The sequence below is a fragment of the Dermacentor albipictus genome, chromosome 6, assembly GCF_038994185.2.
Source record: "Dermacentor albipictus isolate Rhodes 1998 colony chromosome 6, USDA_Dalb.pri_finalv2, whole genome shotgun sequence".
Taxonomy (NCBI): domain Eukaryota; kingdom Metazoa; phylum Arthropoda; class Arachnida; order Ixodida; family Ixodidae; genus Dermacentor; species Dermacentor albipictus.
In genome coordinates this window covers 113,967,171-113,990,332 of record NC_091826.1, presented here as the reverse complement: position 1 = coordinate 113,990,332, position 23,162 = coordinate 113,967,171, and the positions used below count along the sequence as shown (strand labels likewise).

At 46.4% G+C, this 23,162-nt stretch overlaps 1 protein-coding gene across 1 annotated transcript in view; it reads right to left on the bottom strand.

Annotated features, from left to right (window-relative positions):
• Positions 1 to 22,483, bottom strand: part of LOC135908318 (uncharacterized) — a 41,907-nt gene extending 19,424 nt beyond the window's left edge. The window contains exons 1-2 of the mRNA XM_065440075.2: positions 22,128 to 22,483; positions 12,783 to 13,190 (exon numbers count right to left, since the gene is read on the bottom strand). Coding sequence (XP_065296147.1) covers positions 12,783 to 13,190; positions 22,128 to 22,436 — 717 coding nt within the window. The 5' untranslated portion in view covers positions 22,437 to 22,483. The remainder of the gene's footprint in view (positions 1 to 12,782; positions 13,191 to 22,127) is intronic.
• Positions 22,484 to 23,162: the final 679 nt, after the last annotated feature.

The following is a 23,162-nucleotide window of genomic DNA, read 5'->3' as shown; positions in this document are numbered from 1 at the left end:
ACCTACCGGTTCTAAGGCGTGCATAACATCGCATTTCATTAGGATGTGCTGAATGGTTTCTAAATTTTAGCTGCAGCAGACGCACGCATCATCTTGTTGCGAATATTTGCTGCTGTACGTTTTCTCCTGTCTGATTCACCCATGTATAAGCGTTGGAAGAGATGATACAAATGTCTTAAGCTCTTTGCAAAGCTTCACGACACTTTAGTGTATGCCGCATTAGTCTGTAGCTTCCTTATCAGTGGCCTTATGGCTATTTGTCGATTCTGTGTATATCTGGGCCATTTCTAAGTTGTTCCAAAGCACATACATAACCGGCGAAACGTTTTGGTCGACGTAGGCAAGGAGTACAAAACAGTAAAAAGGCAGTAGAATTGACACGGAAGAGTTGATAGAGGGCAAAAAAAGAATTCTGTTAAAAATATAATCCGCCGAGAACAGCCCGAGCAGGGTGGCAGTACCTAAATAATAGATAATTTTGTCTCTCTTTTTCTTTACTATAGCTTTAAGGGCCTCGTATCACAGAAAATCCGGCGTTGCTGTCGGCGTCCGAAGACGAAACTTTCCGCATATATCTAGGTATATGTGTATGCCACGCCTTCCTTTATTAAATGCGGTATGCGCTGCCCAGGCAGCACACCAGCATTGGTCCAACCATGGCCCAATGCTGGCAGAAATTGGTACCAATGTTTGACCAATGTTGGCATATTGGCAAAGTGCAACCCAATCCAATGCTGGCCCAGCGTTAAAGCCAAGATTGGACCAATGTTATGCCAATGCAGCAGCCATCGTAGGACCAGCGTTAAAGCCAAGATTGGGCCAATGTTATGCCAATGCAGCAGCCATCGTGCTGCCAGCGTAGGACCAGCGTTAAAGCCAAGATTGGACCAATGTTATGCCAATGCAGCAGCCATCGTAGGACCAGCGTTAAAGCCAAGATTGGGCCAATGTTATGCCAATGCAGCAGCCATCGTAGTACCAGTGTTGAGCCATATCGTTGCCATTCTTAATGCCAGCTTTGAGCCAATGCCCTTTGCATGACGAATATTCTAGATATGCTGGCTTTAGAGCACGCACATATTCTTACCGCAAACATTTTGCTAGCGGCATTTTTTGTAGCAATTGTCCCCTTTCCGTCTTCCTCAATAGTAGCTAGGAAAGCTCGACAAAAAGATGTCAAGAAGCAGAAGTCATATATGATTGCAAATAATAATAAAAGAATACTGAATTGACGTTTATGACAGTTTATTTGCGAATAAATTTTCACAAACAGGCATTTTTCGCGGACCTAGATGGGTGACGCTCGGTTATCTTCAAACAGTTTATTTACAGGCACTGCCCTCAGGATAGGAATTGGGCAAGGTGCCGAGGACGGTGGGCTGGCCAGGGGCTTCAGGGCATGGAGCTGACGTCGGTAGGCAGGTTTGTCAGTGCTTGGATGACAGCAGGCTTATCAGGCCCCCGAGGACCACGATAACGCGGTGTTTTCGTTGATATTGCTACCATATCCCATAGCGACTTCACCATTACTTGGAGGCAACGTTTGCACTGTAAAATTTAAAGAAACATTGTCAGAGATGTTGGTATGACAAATGTATGTGGGAGAGTTTTCATTTTAAAAATCGCCATACTGCCACAATGTTATAAGTCTGAGCAGAGAGTTCGAAGGGGTGAATCAAGAAACTTTCTTGCAAGAGATTTGTCAGGTAACACTTCTTGATATTTCGACATATATGGCATACCTTGTACAAGGTCTAACGTAATATTTAGAACAGACATAAAATGCGCAGGATCCGTCCGCTTTGTTTACAGCTCACACCTAGTCAGCGTAACACTTTAAAATTAAAAATTGCAGCAAAACCTGCTGCAGCACAAAAAGCCTAGTTTCAGACTGTGTAGACACAATGCGGCCTTCGTGCGAAATTTTTAATGTGGAAACCGAGAAGTTCCGTCAAGAAACACTAGTAATAGAAGCACTTATTATACGAAAAGAAAGAAATACTGTCAGCTGGAAATGATGCTTGACCTATACCAGAGTCCTTCCATGTTCTTCTGGTCACGAAACTCCGCCGTCACGCTATGGGAGAGGTTCATATACTGCCCAAAGGTGCCGCGACGCGGCGCCACTGTGCCACAGAGGGCATCGTTCGCGTACCGAGACGCGTGCGCAGTGCGAGGCGAGCCGAGTGATCGGGTGCGCTCTGTGCATGTGCTGCGCAATTTTTCGAGTGCTGGGCTGTTTAGTTGAAGTGGCGGGGTGGGACAACGATGCTGAACACGTGTTGCAAGTAACAGCTGAATAAGTAGAATGGTGGTATCTCCAACACGCCATTAAAAAAAAATGCTGTATTTGTGATGCGGCTACTTGTGTTCGTTTGAGAGTTGTTTTGCTATGTGTTCTGAAATGCATTAAACTTTCTTGTTGATAGAAACAATCGATTATGCATTCTGTATTTATTGCCATTCGTCTGCTCGTGTTTGTTTCCTGCCCCCCAATGCATATCTCTCACGTTTGATGTTATTTCTTTACGCTTATTTATATCAGTGCCGTGCTTTTAACAAACTTCTTGCATTGTGAATGGTGGACCATTCGTGACCGGACGCCTCTGTGCTGTCTGTATTTCTGTCCGCCTATTTTAATGATAAATGAATGATCATGCTTGTATGTTGTTTTTGCACCAACACGTTCTATTTCTTTTCTTAATCGAATTATAAAGTTTTTAACATATTGTAAATAGTTGGGCATTGAGAACCAAAATACCTAGTCTCGCCGTTTCTGCGTCGAAACCACGAGCAGCGTGAATAAGTGCTGGGCTTACTGACGCTTCTTAACGACTGTTTGCTAAGGCAATTGCCTAATTACAATACAGCTAGTTTCAACTGCGCAGGTCCTAACACTTTACGTTCGCCTCAATCCGTTGCTAAAAGCCGCATCGAAGACATTTAGTAGCGAAGTTTGTCTTGCATTAATCCTACCTAAATCTCATTCAGAAATGGCATCGCTTTGCAGAGAAACCTTAAGCGCATGGAGCAGCTCAATTTCCTTTTCTTTGTCATTAGGTATTCTACGGTAGCGCAGCCCTTTGCAATAATAATTTCATTCTTTTGATCTCCTTATAAGATACTGCCCACAGTTAGAGTCCTTCTCTCCCACAGTTAAACAGAAAGTGAACAGCTGTGCTCGGCGAACAATCTCGCGCTATGCGCAACGGGGAGTTGGCGCTTACTTACTGGTAAGCGGCGGTGCAACAGCCCATATGTTTGCATCTGGTGAAAAGTGGGACCACTGGCGCTTTGTTGCGAATGCGCGGAGTTTAATCTCAGGCAAATATTAAAAAGCGGAGACCACCAAAGTGCTGAGGCGAACGGCGTTGATGTAGAAATGTGAACCGAGACCAGCCGGCCGTGTACAGCGGACGCATTTCGACGGGGGCGAAAGGCAAAACACCAGTTTATTTAAATTCAGGTGCATTTTAAAGACATTTAGTAGCGAAGTTTGTTTTGCATTACTCCTGCCTAAATCTCATTCAGAAATGGCATCGCTTTGCAGACCTTTAGGTGCATTTAAAGACATTTAGTAGCGAAGTTTGTCTTGCATTAATCCTACCTAAATCTCATTCAGACGTTTATTTACGTTTATTTAAATTTAGGTGCATTTTAAAGGATCCCAGGTGGTCAAAATTAATCCTGAGTCCCCCACTACGGCAGGCCTCATAATCGTATAGTGGTTTTGGCTCTTAATATCCCAGATTTTGTATTTATTTATTTTTTTTAATCTGAGACCGCCGCAAGCTTCATGATATGAGCGGCTTTTTTTTTCGTTCCAGGCGCTCATATCATGGCAGAAGACGCGCTCAGGCAGTAATTTAAGCATATTCAATGTTAAGAATAGTTACGTGAAACTAGAGCGACGGTTGAGGAAGTTGAGAAAGCTAGAATACCGAGACTGCCCCACACACAACCACAGCGGTAGGGGCGTTCGCATGCCCTCTCGTGCACGCTTGCGCCTCTAGCGGCGGGCGCTGGCTCTATATGAAACTGAGGCGGCAGTTTCGTGACCAGAAAAAAAAATGGAAGGACTCTGCCTATACCAATGAGAAGAAGCGCGGTTCCTCGGTATCACTAGCAGGATCAGGCCGCACGCGTGGTTTGATAAAATCATAGTCCTGGAATTTGGGTGAAATTCACAGAGATTTACACGTGGTTCTACTCCAGGCACTATTCAAAGACTGCAAGTAAAAAGAGCTATTTAATTACAGGCACTCTACATTAGCCAGGCCTGTTTCAGTAATATATATACCGGTGATATTGCTTGGGTGATATAGCTTGGGTGATATTGCTTCTGATAAAACTTATAACATGCGCAAAACAAATGCACTCACCATTGTATGATCCATGCTTCTTTGTATCCGAGTTCATCCCACATCGAAGACGGTGGCCACGAGCGCCGACTTTTTTTCTAATTGTTGTTTCGCCTATATTAATTCTAACACTCACAAAAATTCGTGGCCATATTGCTGCGTATTGCAATATGTAGGCGTCTCAGTAGGAATGACCAGCTCAAGCGAGCATTTTTCACGAGAGGAGTGCGCTGGCAAGAACGGACGGCAAGCACTCAGGCGGTGTTGCACCCAGTCGGCGTGCTAGCGACGCATAGAAGGAAAGAGCGAAAGGAAAGGGTGAACGAAGAATGCGGCGTAAACGCCACTTTCCCCCGCTGAACCTAGCCCGACCACGGCCGGTCTCTAGGGGAGCGCGCGCTTTCCTTCTTACGGCCTTCGCATTCGCCGCGGAAGCAATGGGAGTTTTTCTCCAAGAGTTACGCCTTTCGCCGCCGCCAGGGGCGCGACGGCCCTACTGCTAGGGTCCACTCTCTGCCCGCCTGCTTCTGCGGCGGCGGGCGGTGATCGCCTGGTTTCGTGCTGTTTTAGAGCGCAGCTCTTTGGCGTCCGTTCCTGGGTTTAGCGTCGTCGTCGGCGTTGTCGTCGGCCTCGTAACCAGCTCCGCCCCCCTTTCATCCCCCCAGCGCTAGCAGCGACCGACTGATACCGCTGGATGCCGCTGACGCCGCTAGAGAGTCAAGATAACGTGACTGCATAGAACACCGTCGCCGCCATGCAGAAAGAGGAGGAAAGGGTCCCCCCCCCCCCCCCTGTTCTTGTGTGGCGGATAGGGTGCTCTTCAGTTGCCGACGCGCCGGTTATTTCACGTAGGCCCCGGCACGTCGACGAATACGTGACCACCTTACCACGGCTAGACCTGGTTCTTAGCGCTGCGGAAGCGAGGGTATCATATTGTTTGTGTCGGCATCGGCGGCGTTGTCCCTGAAACCAACTCCGCAGCTGGGGTTGACTCACTATCGGCGTCAGCGGCATCAGTCAGTCGCTGCTATCTCTTCCCTCCTCCCTTTATCGTGTTGTCCGCTTGCTGCGCGCGCTTCTGCCCCCATCGTTTGCCGCTGGGTGTACACGCCGCCCCCCTCCCCCCTCTTCCTGCGAGTCTCCGGTTGTCAAAGCGCCGGCTCGAACTTAATTCCTTTCTTCGCTACTTGCGCACAGGTCTCTCTGCAATACCAGTCGAAATGTTTGGCACGTCACATGAAGTTGGCGAACTGTGCGCCGCAAAGTTGCCCAACGGCTTGCTGGTAGTAGCTGCCTACTTCGCCCCTACCGCACTCACGAAAGACGTTGTGCACTTCCTGCAACTCGCATTAACCGTCCATCGATCCACACCGATGTTAGTAGTGGGGGACTTTAATGTTGACATAAAGACAAACAGCAATTTCCTAACACTTATGCGGGAGAACATCCCGTTCCTCTCGCTCGTAACGCGTCCCACGGCTGTGACAACCTCGCGAGGCACTTGTATAGATCTCGTCTTTGACAATCAAGCATTGGTGTACCAAGTCGAACATATATCAGTATATTTCTCCGACCACAAAGCTTCCTTCATGACTGTCAAGAACTGTTAGTGGAGTCTTTGTTAAAGGAATACGTGTGAAAAATAAAAAAAAATTCTGTGATAGCGCATACATGTGTTGCTCGATTTCTTTGCCTCAATCTATCGAAAAGGTGAAACAGCTTATTTGCTGCGCTCAAATTTCGCATTAGGAAGTAACGTAATCGTCGGTAATTTTTTTCCGCTGCTTCTTGTTCAACGATTCACCGAAACGAAAGAAAACAAAGAGCAAATGATTTATCTACATGTCAGCCAATAAGTTCACACGTGAACGGAGTTTTCATCGAAAAATTTGAACCATAGAAACATCAACAGGGAAACAGGTATGACAGGGAAATGACAGATGTTGCGGTCTGAAATGCCGAAGGTCGTATTTCGGTCAATTTCTTGCATATCTCATAGTCCATGCCGAAGTTAAGTGCTGGTAGAGAATTTAGTTAATGCGAAGGTTAACGGAATGGTTTATGGGGGTTTAACGTCCCAAAGCGACTCGGGCTATGAGGGACGCCAATGTGAAGGGCTCTGGAAATTTTGACCACCTGGCGTTCTTCAACGTGCACAGACACTGCACAGTGCACGGGCCTCTAGAATTTCGCCTTCATAGAAATGGCTCAGTAGCTTAGCACTCCAACCACTGAGCCATCGCGGCGGATTCATATAAGTTTCAATGCCGGCATATTCATTGCTTTCTTTTTCTCGCCACATTGTCAGGAATAGGGGGTATCGTCTCCTGACTCGGCTACCTGACGACGCCATTGTCGCCGCTGCTACCCCGAACGGCATTCCTCGCAGCTGCGTGTCGAATTATGTCTCGAATTCCGACTCATCCGCCTTTACGTTGGTTTTCCAAGAATCCTCCCAAGGCCCGAATTCGCCGATCATAACAATGTGCAGAAAAGCCTGCCAACTTGACTTCCCTCTTATGTGCCAAGCGCAAACGTCACTGTTGGTCTGCGCTTGCTTTTTTTTCCCGAGCCTCGCATATTTCTCTCTTGGATGGGGAGTGCTCTCATCCTACTGTGTGCCGGCAGGCCGCGTGGCCTTTAGTGTTGTGAGCTCTGGTGCACGTTTCTATCCGTTTCTTCCATGGATTAAGTTATTTTCTGTGCGACGGTGTTTATTGCCCGCCGTTGATCATCGAAAGCGAAAGACACCGACAGGAACGAGAAGCCAGCTAATTACGTGCATAAACCACCCAGGAAGCTTTTCAGACTGTGAACTTTTTTTCTTTTTGTTTGGCGCTCTTCTCACTTCCACAGCGCTCTTCATGCCATTTTCTTTGATGGGAAGTTGTTGATCACTCATGTACTAAACCGACTGAATCTGCAATAGATGTGCGTCAGTCGCGATGCTATAGATACGTAGAGTGTTTCAGCCAACTGATATGTTCTGAACGTAAAACATATTGAAGTTATGGATCTGAGCGCACCGCGTTGGACACCTTGAATTTAGCTGGGAATAAATTTGTTTTCGTTTCTCTGAATCCGTCCAGCGTCATGAATTCACGCTAAATCCGCTTTCGTGCAAAACAGAAACGGCAGCGCTTGAGATTTCAGGAGCTATACTTTATACGCTTCGGAATTCTTAGGAATATGTCATATAAACGCTCCAGGTCGCTTATAATTCTACACACTGGTTAAAACCCATCAGCAGGCAAAGTGAAGAGGCTGATAGATTTGTTTCTCTCCAAATTTAACGCGTAGAAAGTGTTGACGTGAGTGTACCAAAGCCTCGTGCGACCATGCAGTCATACTGAACAAGAGCACGCGATGGCGCGCGATAGTTATTCTGTTGTTTATAACTCTTAGCTGTCAAATCGAAGAAGCTGATTGCGCGGTCTTTGCATAATGCATAGGGGTGAAATATCAGGACCTGACGGTTACCAGTCACGCGGGATGGACTTGGAGCGGGCGCGCGTTCTCCTTCCGCGCGAACGGCGGTCGCGGCGGCGGAGCAGTGGGGCAGTGGCGACCCCACCGCGGTGCGGTGGGAGGCGGAAACAGACCCCATTGCGAAGGCCGTAAGAAGAGAAGCACGCGCACCCCTCGAGACCGGCCGTGGCCCGACTGGGTTTTGGGGTGGCAGCGATGGAGGGCGACAAGGAGGACAATAGTGACCCCGCGGCATTCCCCCATCCTTCCGAGAGCACCCAATTCGACACAGCAGCTTATGGCTGTCTGAACGCTTGACTGATAGCATTGACCAGGCTCACCTGGGTGCGTGGGGGAGAGGCAATGGGGGGCTGAAGGACGGAAAGCTAGGCCGAAAAAAAAAATCCGGAATGCGCCGTGCCTACTAAAGGCAATGCAAGAGGTTGTTGACACGCAAATGCCAAAACGTGCAATTAATTTTTTTTTTCTGTCAGGGGCATTCATACAAGGAGCTTACTACACATGCACGAACAAACAAATATATTAGAATAGGAGCATGATGTCGCCGCAACACGCCATGCATGCTAAACAAACAAACAATAGTTTCACTAATGCATATGCGCTCATTCTCGATGCAATATAAAATGGTTCCATCAGCTCTGAGGCACTGTAATTCTCGATTCTCCTCAGAATCTTGACCCACTAAAGCCGCGGAGCGTACATGCAAAAAATACAATGCGCAGGCAAATTCGCAATACCGTTGCTTCTTATGCTAAGCTCAAGTTCTTATTCACGATCAATAAAGCAGCGGCTAAATTTATGCGACTTCCCCTGCTTGCTACGTGGTACACTGGCTTTTCTCTTTAGGGGACACATTTCGGTAAAGGAGAAGTGCAATAGTGGCGGTGTACCATTCATGGAGTTGACATGGGAGAACATATTTTTGGTTCCTGCGCAGTGTGCCTGTGATCAGTGCGTTAGTTTTCAAAACACGTTGTTCAATCTCAGCAAGTCGTAGAGCACTAAAAGCCGACAAGGCGAAAATTAGCTTATTACGGGCCAATGTCCTCCAAAGAAATCCAACTAGTAACCCATATTGGCAAATCCATACGAAAGTCGGTCCAATAATTCCCGCCTTGTTGAACGGCAGTGCCAATATTGTTTACTGACTGTGTAAAGTGGGCCAACATTGGATATCTATCAGAATGGCACAGCCAATATTGTTTACTGACTGTGTAATGTGGGCCAACGTTGGATCTCTATCAGAATGGCACAGCCAATATTGACACCACGCTGTTAACCTTAGGCCAACATTGGGCCAGGAACCAGAATGGCACTGCCAATATTGGAACCACGCTGTTAATCTTAGGCCGTCATTGGGCCAAGAAGTGCCAATATGTTTCCAACGTTGGCCCAACCTGACGTGCCACCTGGGTGGTGATCTTGCCACGACATTCCATCGCTAAAGTAACTCATACCTTGTCTTACATTCCTAACACAGTTATTTCTCGGAATTTCGAGAACAACAGCCCACACACAAAAAAAATACCATGATACAAAACGCTCACAGCGCACACCTTTTATCTTAAATCTTCTCTGATTAAACGTTAAAAGTGCGAAACAATAACAAACCTCCGGGCTCGGCCCACCTCAGAGGCCATGTTTCGGCCAGAAAACTCGCCTTTGAGCATAGGGTTCAGAGCCAGCGTTTCCAGGTAAACAATATGGTTTCATAGGCTTGAAATCGGAGTCAAAGAGTTTCTCAGAACAGTGGTGCCTACCCAGTCTATCGCCAAAAGTAACCAATGTCGGCGTGAAACACGTTCGATGAAGTACGGCACCTATTTGCACATTCGTAGCGACTCAGCCAATCGACTTGGTCAGAGTTTGTTCCTAACGCTGTTACCTTCGCGTGGCCTCCCCGTGACAACCATTGACAACCCAGTGACACAGGAAGGCGTGACAGCGGTTAGGTACAAACATACAAACAAAATTTTCTCAATAGATTCCAGTCGGAAAGTGCTTAAATTGTCGATCGAATGCTAGGGCAATGAAAATGTTGATCGACACTTTAGTGGACGCTAAAGGGGATGAGGACAAAAGCATACGCGCATACGGGACAATAATGAAGTTAACTTGACATTCTCATTCGACTGCGTCGTTACAAAGGTGGTTGGCTCGAGTGCCCTAATTAAACGTAGCTTAAGTAACTGTGCCTAAATAAATTCATTCTAACATTAAAGGTAGTAGGGGTCGTATTCACAAACTTTGGTAATAATGAGAACGAAGTTAATTAATGCACAGTTAATTTAAAGGCACTTACTTAAGGCACACGAACGAGTCGTTTAGTGGGAGTCGACCCCATGACCTTTGGTTTTAACGAGGGCGAAGTTCAATAACGGAGAGTTAGGTAACATAGTTAATTGTGGCATTCAAACCAACGACCTTTGGTAGGAGTCCAAACCACGAATTTAGGTGATAATTAAACCGAACCAGGTTACGGTACATGTAATTTAGAGGTAAATAATGCACGCGAATCCACGATATTGTGGGAGTCGAAACTACGACATTTGGTATTATTCCGGGCAATGTTAACGAAGGCAAGGGTAACCAAGATATGGTTAATTAGATGACGCGAAGCCAAAACCTTTGGTGGAAATTCAAACCGTGACTTTAGGTGGCGATTAGGCCGAATGCCATTAAGGCACAGGTAGTCAAAATGGCGGTAATTACAACATTTCCGCCGACGAGCTTTCTTGCCAGTCGTACCCTCGATCATTCGTGTTAATTAGGGCGAAGTAAATTAAGGCACGGGTATTTGAGATAGAGGTAATTAATGCACACGAACCCAGAGACCTTTGGTTGGAGTCAAAACTACGACATTTGGTAATTATCCGGACGATGTTAACAGAGGCAAAGGTAACCAAGATATAGTTACTTGGATCACGTGCACCCAAGACCTTTGGCGAGAATCCAAACCGTGACCTTAGGTGTCGATTAAGACGAAGGTAATTAAGGTACAGGTAATCAAGGTGGCGTTAAATAAAGTACGCGTACCCACGAACTTTCATGGGAGTCGAACCATCGACCATTATGGTTAATTAGGGTGAAGCCAATTAAAGCGCTGGTAATTCAGATAGTGGTGACTAGGCAACCGAACACACGACCTTTGGTGGGAGGCGAAAGTACATTTGGTATTAATCCGGGCGATGTTAACGAAGGTAAAGGCAACAAGATATGATGATGATGTTAAATAACTTTATATATACTCTTTAAAGGGAAGGGGGCAATGGAATAGGGAACGTACATAGGGAACGTACAATGGAACGTACATAGGGCAAACGGGGCGCTGCGTTAACGAACGAATTAGGGAACATGAGAGAAATGTAGAACAAGACAAAGAAGGGCCAAACATTCCTAAGCACATTAAGTCCTGCCCATCACGCTCTTGTGAGCCATGTTTTGCAGGGGCGCGAATTCTGGCAAAAAGTTAAGATCAAAAAGCTCGGGAAGTGATTGAAGCTTTCTTTATCGAAAAGAAAGGAAGCATGTGCGTCAGCGACCCGTCAATATCTTTATATATGGCCGAAAAGAAATATTTAACTAGTGCGCTTCCATATCAATCTTGATGTGATTGTGTCCTTGCGCATAAGACGGGTATATAAGTGTGTGGTGTACCTCCGAATAAAAACAGTTGTAAGTGGCGCTCTGTCCCGTCCCCTTCCTTGTGTCGTGTGTGTTTTCGCGCCTAGTAGCCAAAATGGAATAGAGGGTGGGCGGAGGAACTACAAGATATAGTTTATTATATCATGCGAACCTTTGGAGGGAATCCGAACCGCGACCATAGTGTGGGGTAAACCGATGGTCACTACGGCAAACATATTTAAGATGGCAATAATTAGAGCACGCGAACTCACGAGCTTTCATGGGAGTTAGACCCTCGACCATTGGTGTTAATAATGGCGAAGTAAATTAAGGCACACGTAATTGAGACAGAGGTGATTAAGGTACGCGAACCAACGACCTTCGGAGGGAGTCGAGACTACGACATTTGGCTTCAATGAGGGTTTAGTTAACACAGAGTAACTGAAGTTAGAGTTTAGGCTCTTCGATAGACGAGCTTACGTCCGAGAAAACAGTAAAAGGAATTAACACCGCGTTCAAACGAGAATTACGTTTGAGTGTTATGCAGGGCGCACTTTAGGATTCCGCGAGTTGGCCTTCAAGTCAGCGTTTGTTTCATTTTTTTTCATTTTTGTTGCGACCAAAGAGCAAACTTGTTCCAAATTAAGGCATCTGCTACGGTAGAACGCTGTTTTTTTTATAGCATTGGCATATGTTAGCTACTCTGGAGCCCGTTTCCATACGTGTCATTGCCGCCTTCTTTTTTCCGGTAAAAGATTAGCATAATTCGTAGATTTCTTCCAACGCAAAGTAAACACGATGTAAACAAGAAGACTTTTACCTACCAGGGAAACATTTCGCTAGTGTTTTCGTCATCCTAAATGTACAATCTTTATCAATAGTATACATGCTCTTTCGCGCCTTCATCATACATGCGGGATGGCAGTGCAGTGCGGTTAGCGCTGCGTTCCTGACACTCCTGGCGTCTGAATGGAAAGGATGAGAGTTTTATGCATTCCTCAGTGCGTTGGAACTGACGGCGTACAACAGGAACTCAATTAAAGAGCTGGTAGGCCGAGAGAGGGCAGCGAAGCAGAACAATTGCTGCATCGAGTAAAAACTACCGGAAACCGAACATTATCGGCCAGTACGCTGAGCGTCAGAGGTCCAGTGTTGGGCCGAATTTAAGAGAGAAAAAAACAGGAGTAAATGGCTTCGTGGACAGTTGGCTTGCAAATGCAGGCTTTATGGCATAACGTCGATTCATATGCTATTTCTCTCCTCGATGACCGACACCTGGATCACGGAAAGGCGAACCAAATCGCTTACGTATCGCTCTGTCCCCGGTGAGTCGAACAGGGCCCAGCTGTGCGCCACATTGCTCCGGGCGATGGATCTTGCCGCCAAATTTAGGGGTCTGTCGCGAACATCATCGCCCGACCGTGTTGTGACCATGGTGCGCGGCTGCTGGTCGTAGAAGCGAGGTTCTTCGATCAACACTCCCCCGTCCGAGACATCCGGAGGGGCGTTGTAGAGCGGCTCAGGTTGACGCCATCCACACGATAGCTCCTGGTCCAGTAGGAGGTCGTGAGGAGCCAGGTGACCGCCTGGAGCGCCGACCATTGCTGGCACCGCCGCAGTTACGAGACCCGCGAACAGGACGCCGATGAGAGAATAGGGCACTGTTCTGGTCTTGGTGCATAGGGTGCTCCGAGTAGGTTCAGCGCCGGCTTCCATCTGGGAGTATGTAGAGTTGGCAACATTCGTGTGAAGGACGAACAGGGACTTTCAATCACGATGGTATAATGAAAGAAATATGGTATTCGCGTAGAAATGCGACATTTGTTGCCCAGAATTCACTACAAAAGCGTACGAAGGAAAGCTCCCAGCCATGTTATTATTGCGATAGCAATTATATGGACTCTCCAGGCAAATTGCTGCCACCGGCGTGGTCATGAGGTTTCGTGTAAAGTCCAAGGGCGATAAAATCGCCCCGCGCTGCGCATGCTGTATGTGCGAGTGAAAGCGTGCGAGGGTAAGCCGGCGATCGCGACTCAATCTCGCGCACGGAACGGAAGCGCGTCGCCTTCCGTCGCGCGCATGGCTTCAAGGGGCGAGTGGGAAGGTGTGACGCGTTCCATTCCGCGCAGGCCCAGCTGGGCCGCTGTATATTGAAAGCTATCTCCGGCGGCTCCAGAGTCCACGGTGGCGCTGTTTTCCCAACATAGTTCGTATTTATGCGTGCGGCCACACGAAGGACAATTCCCTCATTGTTGCTGCCACGTTCCCTCAGTGCAGCGTGTTGACAGCGAGTTTCCGCGGTCATCGAGTAAGATGGGTTCATGTTTCTGTGTACACGCGTGACAGCATGGCTGGTAATTTAGTTCGTATGCCTGTGTTTGTAAGGCTGATTGTTACTTCATATAGCTGTCCAATAATTTGGGATCGGAATCGATACTTCGCCTTCCGGGCGAAACTGACACTCATTTGTGAGTAACCGTAAGATCAAAGTTACACGGTTATATTACTGCTTACGAAAACTCACACGCCGCAATAATGTTTATGTCGCTACACACTGCACTTAACAGTGATACCGCTTCCGATACGAAATGACAACATTGCGGAAGAATATAGGAATACCAAAACTTCGAATTGATCATTTAGTGCCTGTATAGTACATAGTAATTTTTATCTAGACATAGCAGCTCAGAATGGCTCCCCTAAAATTCGGCAAGTCACCAAGTACTTTATCGTCGTGAAGTGTGTCGTGCTCAATTACATTTTCTTTACATGTATCTTATTTAATTCCATTGCGAGCATTATATGGGCGCCCCAGGCGCATATCTATCATCCGCATCGCCATGATAATCCTTATAAAGTCAAAGCGGGATAACACCGTCGCCGCGCTCCATATGCTGTACATGCGAGTGAAAGCGTGCGAGGTTGAGCCGACGATGGCGGCTCAATCTCGCGTGCGCAAGGGAGGAACTGGTGAGGGAGGGCGCCGCCTTCCTTCGTGCGCAAAGAACCGGAGGGAGGGGATGGAAGGGGAGTCTACCAAGGCTGATTCTTGGGCTAGTTGGTAGGGTTTATTCACAATGGCAAATATGAGTAAACCATACCATAAAAAATTCATAATAGCGCCATTCAAGAAGACAAGGACGTGACAGACAGGACAGCGCTACTTCGGCGGTTGCTGCGTATTGAGCAGCCACGTGGGCCCTATGTTGAAAGCTATCTGCAATGGGAACACATTACGCCGGTGGCTGACACCTTCGCATGCCCCGTGTTTACACCCCTTAGTTTGCGTTGAAAACGACGCAGAACGAAGGTCAATTTTCTTGTTGTTGGATCCGTGCTTCCTCACTCCAGCGTTTCAACAGCGAGTTTCTGCGGTCATTGAGTGAGAAGTTTTCACGTTTGCTTGTGCGCACGTGACGCCATGCTTGGTAATTTAGATACTAAGCGAAATTCCCTACCCAATCGACGTTTCGCCTTTCGGGCGAAACTGCGAGGTTTTTATTTTTATTTGGAAAAATTGTCCCCAGGGCCTATCATGTAAGGGGTGGTCTTGTGCCAAAAAATAAAGGGTGGAACTGCCAAAAAGACTCAACGTGAAAACATAGTTGTTACGCTGGAAGTGGACGTGGAGGAGCCCGAACGGCGAGACTAGAAATGAAATAGACTTCATACTCTGCGCCAACCCTGGCATCATACAAGATGTGGACGTGCTCGGCAAGGTGCGCTGCAGTGACCACAGGATGGTAAGAACTCGAATTAGCCTAGACCTGAGGAGGGAACGGAAGAAACTGGTACATAAGAAGCCGATTAATGAGATAGCGGTAAGAGGGAAAATAGAGGAATTCCAGATCAAGCTACAGAACAGGTATTCAGCTTTAACTCAGGAAGAGGACCTTAGTGTTGAAGCAATGAACGACAATCTTGTGGGCATCATTAAGGAGTGTGCAATGGAAGTCGGTGGTAACTCCGTTAGGCAGGATACCAGCAAACTATCGCAGGAGACGAAAGATCTGATCAAGAAACGCCAATGTATGAAAGCATCTAACCCTACAGCTAGAATAGAACTGGCAGAACTTTCGAAGTTAATCAACAAGCGTAAGACAGCTGACATAAGGAAGTATAATATGGATAGAATTGAACATGCTCTCAGGAATGGAGGAAGCCTAAAAGCAGTGAAGAAGAAACTAGGAAATGGCAAGAATCAGATGTATGCGCTAAGAGACAAAGCCGGCAATATCATTACTAATATGGATGATATAGTTCAAGTGGCTGAGGAGTTCGATAGAGATTTATACAGTACCAGCGGCACCCACGACGATAATGGAAGAGAAAATAGTCTAGAGGAATTCGAAATACCGAAGGTAACGCCGGAAGAAGTAAAGAAAGCCTTAGGAGATATGCAAAGGGGGAAGGCAGCTGGGGAGGATCAGGTAACAGCAGATTTGTTGAAGGATGGTGGACAGATTGTTCTAGAGAAACTGGCCACCCTGTATACGCAATGCCTCATGACCTCGAGCGTACTGGAATCATGGAAGAACGCTAACATAATCCTAATCCATAAGAAAGGGGACGCCAAAGACTTGAAAAATTATAGACCGATCAGCTTACTGTCCGTTGCCTACAAAGTATTTACTAAGGTAATTGCAAATAGAATCAGGAACACCTTAGACTTCTGTCAACCAAAGGACCAGGCAGGATTCCGTAAAGGCTGCTCAACAATAGACCATATTAACACTATCAATCAAGTGATAGAGAAATGTGCAGAATATAAGCAACCATTATATATAGCTTTCATTGATTACGAGAAAGCGTTTGATTCAGTCGAAACCTCAGCAGTCATGGAGGCATTAAGGAATCAGGGTGTAGATGAGACATATGTAAAAATACTGGAAGATATCTATAGCGGCTCCACAGCCACCGTAGTCCTCCATAAACAAGCAACAAAATCCCAATAAAGAAAGGCGTCAGGCAGGGAGATACGATATCTCCAATGCTATTCACAGCATGTTTACAGGAGGTATTCAGAGACCTGGATTGGGAAGAATTGGGGATAAATGTTAATGGAGAATACCTTAGTAACTTGCAATTCGCTGATGACATTGCCTTGCTTAGTAACTCAGGGGACCAATTGCAATGCATGCTCACTGACCTGGAGAGGCAAAGCAGAAGAGTGGGTCTGAAAATTAATCTGCAGAAAACTAAAGTAATGCTTAACAGTCTCGGGAGAGAACAGCAATTTACAATAGGCAGCGAGGCACTGGAAGTCGTAAGGGAATACATCTACTTAGGGCAGGTAGTGACGGCGGATCCGGATCATGAGACGGAAATAATCAGAAGAATAAGAATGGGCTGGGGTGCGTTTGGCAGGCATTCCCAAATCATGAACAGCAGGTTGCCATTATCCCTCAAGAGAAAAGTATATAATAGCTGTGTCTTACCAGTACTCACCTACGGGGCAGAAACCTGGAGGCTTACGAAAAGGGTTCTACTCAAATTGAGGACGACACAACGAGCTATGGAAAGAAGAATGATAGGTGTAACGTTAAGGGATAAGAAAAGAGCAGATTGGGTGAGGGAACAAACGCGAGTTAATGACATCTTAGTTGAAATCAAGAAAAAGAAATGGGCATGGGCAGGACATGTAATGAGGAGGGAAGATAACCGATGGTCATTAAGGGTTACGGACTGGATCCCAAGGGAAGGGAAGCGTAGCAGGGGGCGGCAGAAAGTTAGGTGGGCGGATGAGATTAAGAAGTTTGCAGGCACGGCATAGCCACAATTAGTACATGACCGGGGTTGTTGGAGAAGCATGGGAGAGGCCTTTGCCCTGCAGTGGGCGCAACCAGGCTGATGATGATGATGATGACAGGTGGCACGATCCAGCACGTGCGAAGCCCAGTAAGACCTTGTCACTGGCATCCCGACCTCCTTACTCTGTAAAATGCACCCGGGGATCGTTTTTTGGTTCCTTTGCCAGCGTCTGACACTGCTGCTTTGTCGCCATGTCGTAGTAAGGCCGCATGAAGTTCTTTTACACGTTGTTGAAGACTTATTCTCTACGTATTTATTTACGTCGCCGTTAGCCGCATGAACGAGTGATGGAGGGGGCATGACAGCCTTGAAGTCATAACGAGCTGCTGCCCCTTTGTAACGTGGAATTACATTTTGCGCTCTTTCCTTTCTTTTTTTTGTTTTTACCTTGCGCCGCCATGACGGGTGACACCAGCGACAGCAGCGATGCGGCAGCGTTTGACATGCGAGGCACGTTCGTAACAATGACGAAGTTCGAAAAGGAAAATGAAATCGCTCGTTAAGAAATGTGTCCTATGAAAACATAGCGTTTGGCGCAGAGAGCTTTGTTTTGATTTATTTAAGACGGTTGTGCTCAGCAGCTTCGGAAACAGTAGAGTGCGGCAGTTTTCCAAAACCTACTATTTCTAAAGCCGCGCACGTGCAATGTTTGCAGTTTTAATAATGTGCGCTTTGTAAATCTTTCTGATATATCTGCGCTCGAGCGCTAACTATTTTGCATTGGGCTGAAGATACGTGTTCTCATTTTTTAATTGTATATGGAATTCTTGCCGTGGACAGCTTCTTGTTTCTTAGCATTTATAACAGTGCTCCCTTAATAACAATTCTTTTTGATGACATGCCATAATACCAGAGACATTCGCTTTGCTAGATAAGAAAAATATGCATTGCACCAAGGAGCACCTGTATTCAAAAGCTTTGAAGGTTCCGTTATGGCTCACCTTCTGGCGTCCTACGAATTGCCGGAATATCCACTGTTCCTTTCTTACAATAGACTCTGCAGCCAAAGGACATCATGCATATTCAAGGGCAAATTTCCATGTGTAAGAAGACGATTAAAATGCTTCGAACACAACAGGTGAACAACCCCCGTGAAGTCGAAGTGTGTAATTGGCTAAGATGGCAATATTTTGCAGCTGTTTAATGAGAGACTCACTGGAGTGCACATTAAAGACGGTCATGCTGGTACGTGATCAATGGTTTATGCACAAAATTTATTTTGGCACGCAACCATTTCCATAATCTTGCTAGCTTCATCGACCCTTCTTCGTAGAAGTGCCAGAAACAGCGTTATATTTCTTCCTTCTAGCACAATCCCATTTTGAGTAAATAAGTGCTGGCTTGTTAATGTAGTTTTTTTTTTACCTGGAGACTTGCAACATGTGTAGTGTTGGTTGTTAAGCTTGTGTGAAGTTTATTGCTATCACGATATTTATGTACCAGTGTTTTCTATTGTATTTCGCAGTTTCTTCACGTTTTCCTGCGTCTGCCACTTTTCTCAAAATATTGCTTCAAAAAAATGCTTGTCTAATATTTTCGTGTTCTTGGCTGTTCAGCCAGGTGACTGATATTGAAATAACATGGCAAATCAAGTTACAATACACCCTTTGGTGTCAGTTATTACAAATATTATATCACAGACGATACAGTTCTATTGCCTCATTGACAGCTGGCATGATTGTTGCACTAAGTTACAGCTTGATAGATAAACAATGTGAATTTAAATAAAAGAGATTAAACGAAGCAAAAGCTTTGTGCGCTTATCGTTGCAGTATATAAAGAGCGGCTCAAGCACCAGCATGAAATCACTCGATGGTGCATGTAACATGACTGCAGCGGTCACAAAACAAAGAAAAAAAAACTGCAAGAAAATACGAAAATGAAGTCGTGACTTCCGAGGCTTGGAGGCGCGTGGCAGCCATCGCGGAGGAGGATGCATTTCATCTAATCCGCTGGGTGCGCCAAGAGCCAAAGTCTGACGCGAGAGCCTACGAGAGTGCCCTCTGTTATTCTTGAAGAAAAGAGCGCTACGAAGACGCGGACTAAAAGAAGAACATGTCTTTTCTTCTCGTAGCGCTCTTTTCTTCAAGTATGCAAAACCAACTCGCCCATATCAAGCTTCTGCTGCCTCTGTTATTGTTTACTATATTACTCCATGGACAAGCTTCCTAGGATCTAGAGATGGTAGCATTAAACCAAAACGAGCCAGAACGTCTTGTAGCACTACTACTTTACTGAGGCAATATCGAATGAACCTCGCGTAGCACGAGGTAGATGCAACTAAACGCAGTAAGTCCTGTGGTTGTGTGCTCGGCAGGGATAACGCGAAATGCCCCACTGTGGAAGAAATGCAGTTTAGCAGAATACGTGTGAAGTCCAAGTTGGTGCCTGGCTTGCGATGCTAGTGGTGCAGAGGTTAAGGAAAGGAAGTTCAGGAAGATTTATATTTGCAAGCCGTGCCATTCTTTTGCTCACGATTGTGATCTAGAGATCTTCATGAAACAAAATATAAATGCCTAGCAAAGGTGCCCATCGGTGGCATGTTGCGCGGAAGAACCGTCACATTAGCGAAAAAAGGGGGAGACCCCTGCCCTGCCTTCTTGCAACCCTTCCTGCAAGTTTTCTTCTTGTTGCGTTGATAGGGTTTACGAGCGGAGAATATTGTTTGACTTTAAATGACGACCATGACACAACATGGACTAACGGCTTTCTGTGATAGTTTACGAAGCTGCGATATGAATAATGAATCGATACTAAATTCGAATGAAACCTTTTTTGTTTGACCGCGAGCAACAAGGAAAGCTGAGATGAAGAAATGTTGGTAACTTGCCTGCAAGCGCAAACAGCACTGGCGTTCGTTTATTTTTAACGCGATAACGTTAAGGGCCCCGTCTTGCAGAAAATCCGAGGTCGACAGAGTTGCCCGTGAGCGAAAATCGCCGTATGTATTTAGGTATATGCGTATGCCACGCCTCGCTATATGACTTGCGGTATATGCGGGTTATATTGCCACAATATCCCATCACTAAAGTCGCTCATACCTTGTCTTAAATTATTGAAAAAAATTTGCTCGGAATATTGAGAAAGACAGCCTACAAACAAATATAATGAAACAAAACACCGAGAGCACATGGCTTTTATATTAAGCCTTCTCCGACTTACATAAATGTGTGAATCCATAAGAAAAACCTGAAAATGATGTAATTACATGGCGCGCTCTTGCGCTATCTCCGGGATTGGCCGACGTAAGAGGCGGCGTTTCTGCGAGAAAGCCCGCCTTCGTGCATAGCGTTTGCCAGCAGCGTTTCCCGGTAAACATTACGGTTGCCTAAGCTGCAGTTGCCGCGAAGCGCGAGAAAACACTTTGGGATCTTTAAGTGCTATCGAGTTCCACTCTTAAAGGCGAAGCTTTAGCCTCCTCCAACTTTTGCTATTCTCGCTTGTGGCTGCGGCGCCGCACAAAGTGTAATCTACGAGGCTCTTTGTGACGCCCTCACGTGTTTCATTATCTAAGTACGACGATAGTACGCCTCTTAACGCATGTGTAATAAAGCTATCATAACTTATTTGCTGTTGTTGTTGGCATACTTTATTGCTGCTCCCACTTCACTACACAGTGGGAAATAATAGAACACTGGCTAAGATGAAAAACATAGATCGCGTCTCAGCATAAAGGCTACAAGTGGACACGCTTGTGCCGCCTCTCTTTTCCGAGTAGGCGTCCGTTCTTCGCGCTGCTGGGCCTTGTATACTGGGCGCAGAGGCTTCACCAAGCAACAACTATCGACCCAGTAACCGCTCTATTTCCGTCAAAAAAAAAACACAGAAGCAAACTTCGTTCTTCAAAGTTTGGTAAGACACGAAAAGGGGGGGGAGGTGCTGGCCTGGAAGTGGAGGGGCCATACTTTCGCGAAGCCAGCGGTTAAAATTTATGTAATGCATTGAAGAGCACTTGCCCTGGCAGGTCCTTCTTGTACAAGACGCCCTTAATTAGACTAAATGTCAAAGTCGCCGCATAGTATACTAACACATTGAATCCCAAACACCACCGTAGCCCCTCCAGAACCTTGCGGGCATCCTCCATGCGTGTATTCCATCACCAAGAACGCGCCAGCCACAAATACCGCATGACAGAACCCGTATTTAATTTGCGACATTTTGGAACTGTGCGCATCGGCAGCACTTGAGCTATGGAGAGGTGTATCTGTCTCATCGAAATCTATACCTCACAAGACGCCATCATGACAATGCACGTTCGCGATGAATAATTATTCACAATATGCGGTGGACCTCAAAGAGCGCCAGCTACGTGTTTGTCTTGTTCAAGTGTGCACTCCGAAGGGCACAGGTTTAATGGAACAGCGAATGGCCGCATTTATCTTTCTGTGCGGCAGCTCGTGAGAAGCAGATAAGATAATGAAACATTTTCTTTTATGCGAATGAAAGGAGTTCGAACAACGTAGGGTGAGACATCGCTGCTTTGTTTAGGTCTAGTGGAGGTCAAATGCCTCTGTCGTCAATCCCTACTTAACGAACGACCTTTATCAGCGCGGAGCTAATACTGAACTGCATTTCTCCAGAACCTCACTGCATCAGACATTCTGCCCATTTCCATCCCCTCTTCTTTAAGCAACCCGTTCTAATACCCGCAATCTAGTCTACGCAACACATTGCCTTTTAAGGCTTGACTTTCTCTAAATCGCAACTATATATTAGTTACCTGCATTTTCTATCTCCAGGCCGCATTTCTAACTGTTGACGCCTAGCCTATCATATTCCGTTTCGGCACACGTTTCATGATCCTGAGCTTTCTTTCAATGTCGATGTAGCAGGCACCCTTACCTGCAGCAGCGGTTGGTGTTCGTGGCTGGAATCGCGTGTCGTCTGCGTGCCGCCGTCGGCAGAGTGCGTCCGTGACGCCAGCAGAGACGAGGTGTCGTCTCGCCGCGGGTCGACGGATGCGAGGTGGCACTCTTCCGAACGACTGCGGGGGAGGCATTCACCAGCAGGGCGCGCCGCAAGCGTCGCTCCGCGAACGCCGGCGAATGTTCTGGACAGCGGTGCGGGCCGTTGGGTGCCGGCTGCAGGTGACGGCCACAATAGCCGGGGCTCAGACGCGCGAAGGGGGCTTGGGAAGGACACCGTCGCCATCACTCTCAAACTGCGTGACCGCTTCTTCTTCTATGGCTCGTGGGCACGGACGACACGAGGCTTGCCTTAATCACGATATTTGGCATGAATAGCGCGAGACACGGGACAAGAAAGCAGCTGACGAGTCGTCTACATTCTGCAAGGGGCTACGTTAAGAACCTTGTTTACGAACCCCCACCCTACTACCGCATTCCTTAGTCGAGCTCAAATAACGCATCCATGCTGCAGTGCAGACAATTGACAAGACTATGGTACAAAATGTATGGAATGAGCTCATTATCGTCTGCACGTGTGTTGTGTCGCCAAAGGGGCACACATTCAACATTTGTAGGGGGTGTACAAACTTGGAGAGTTTGTGGTTCTTCTCATATAACTTTCATGCGTTTGCGAGTAATACTTATGAAAATATAGCCTTTTCAAGACTATTGAATGATTTATGCTTCCATCTACTATGAGTCTGCGCAATCTCGTCGAAATCAAAAGGTACTCGCTGCCTCGCAGTATTCAATAACTGAATTGAGGTAAATTATAGCGTATAGAAGCCGTCTTACGTGTTAACGAGAAAGAAGAAGAAATGATACTACGCAGGTAAACTTTTGAACTTTCCTGTAACCTCTTTTAAAGTTCACCCTTCGTTTAGTTCAACTGCTTACCAGCTTGCTATTGTAGTTATTACACAGTCTTTTTTTTGTTTTATTTCTTTCACCTTGGGTTTATGATTATAAA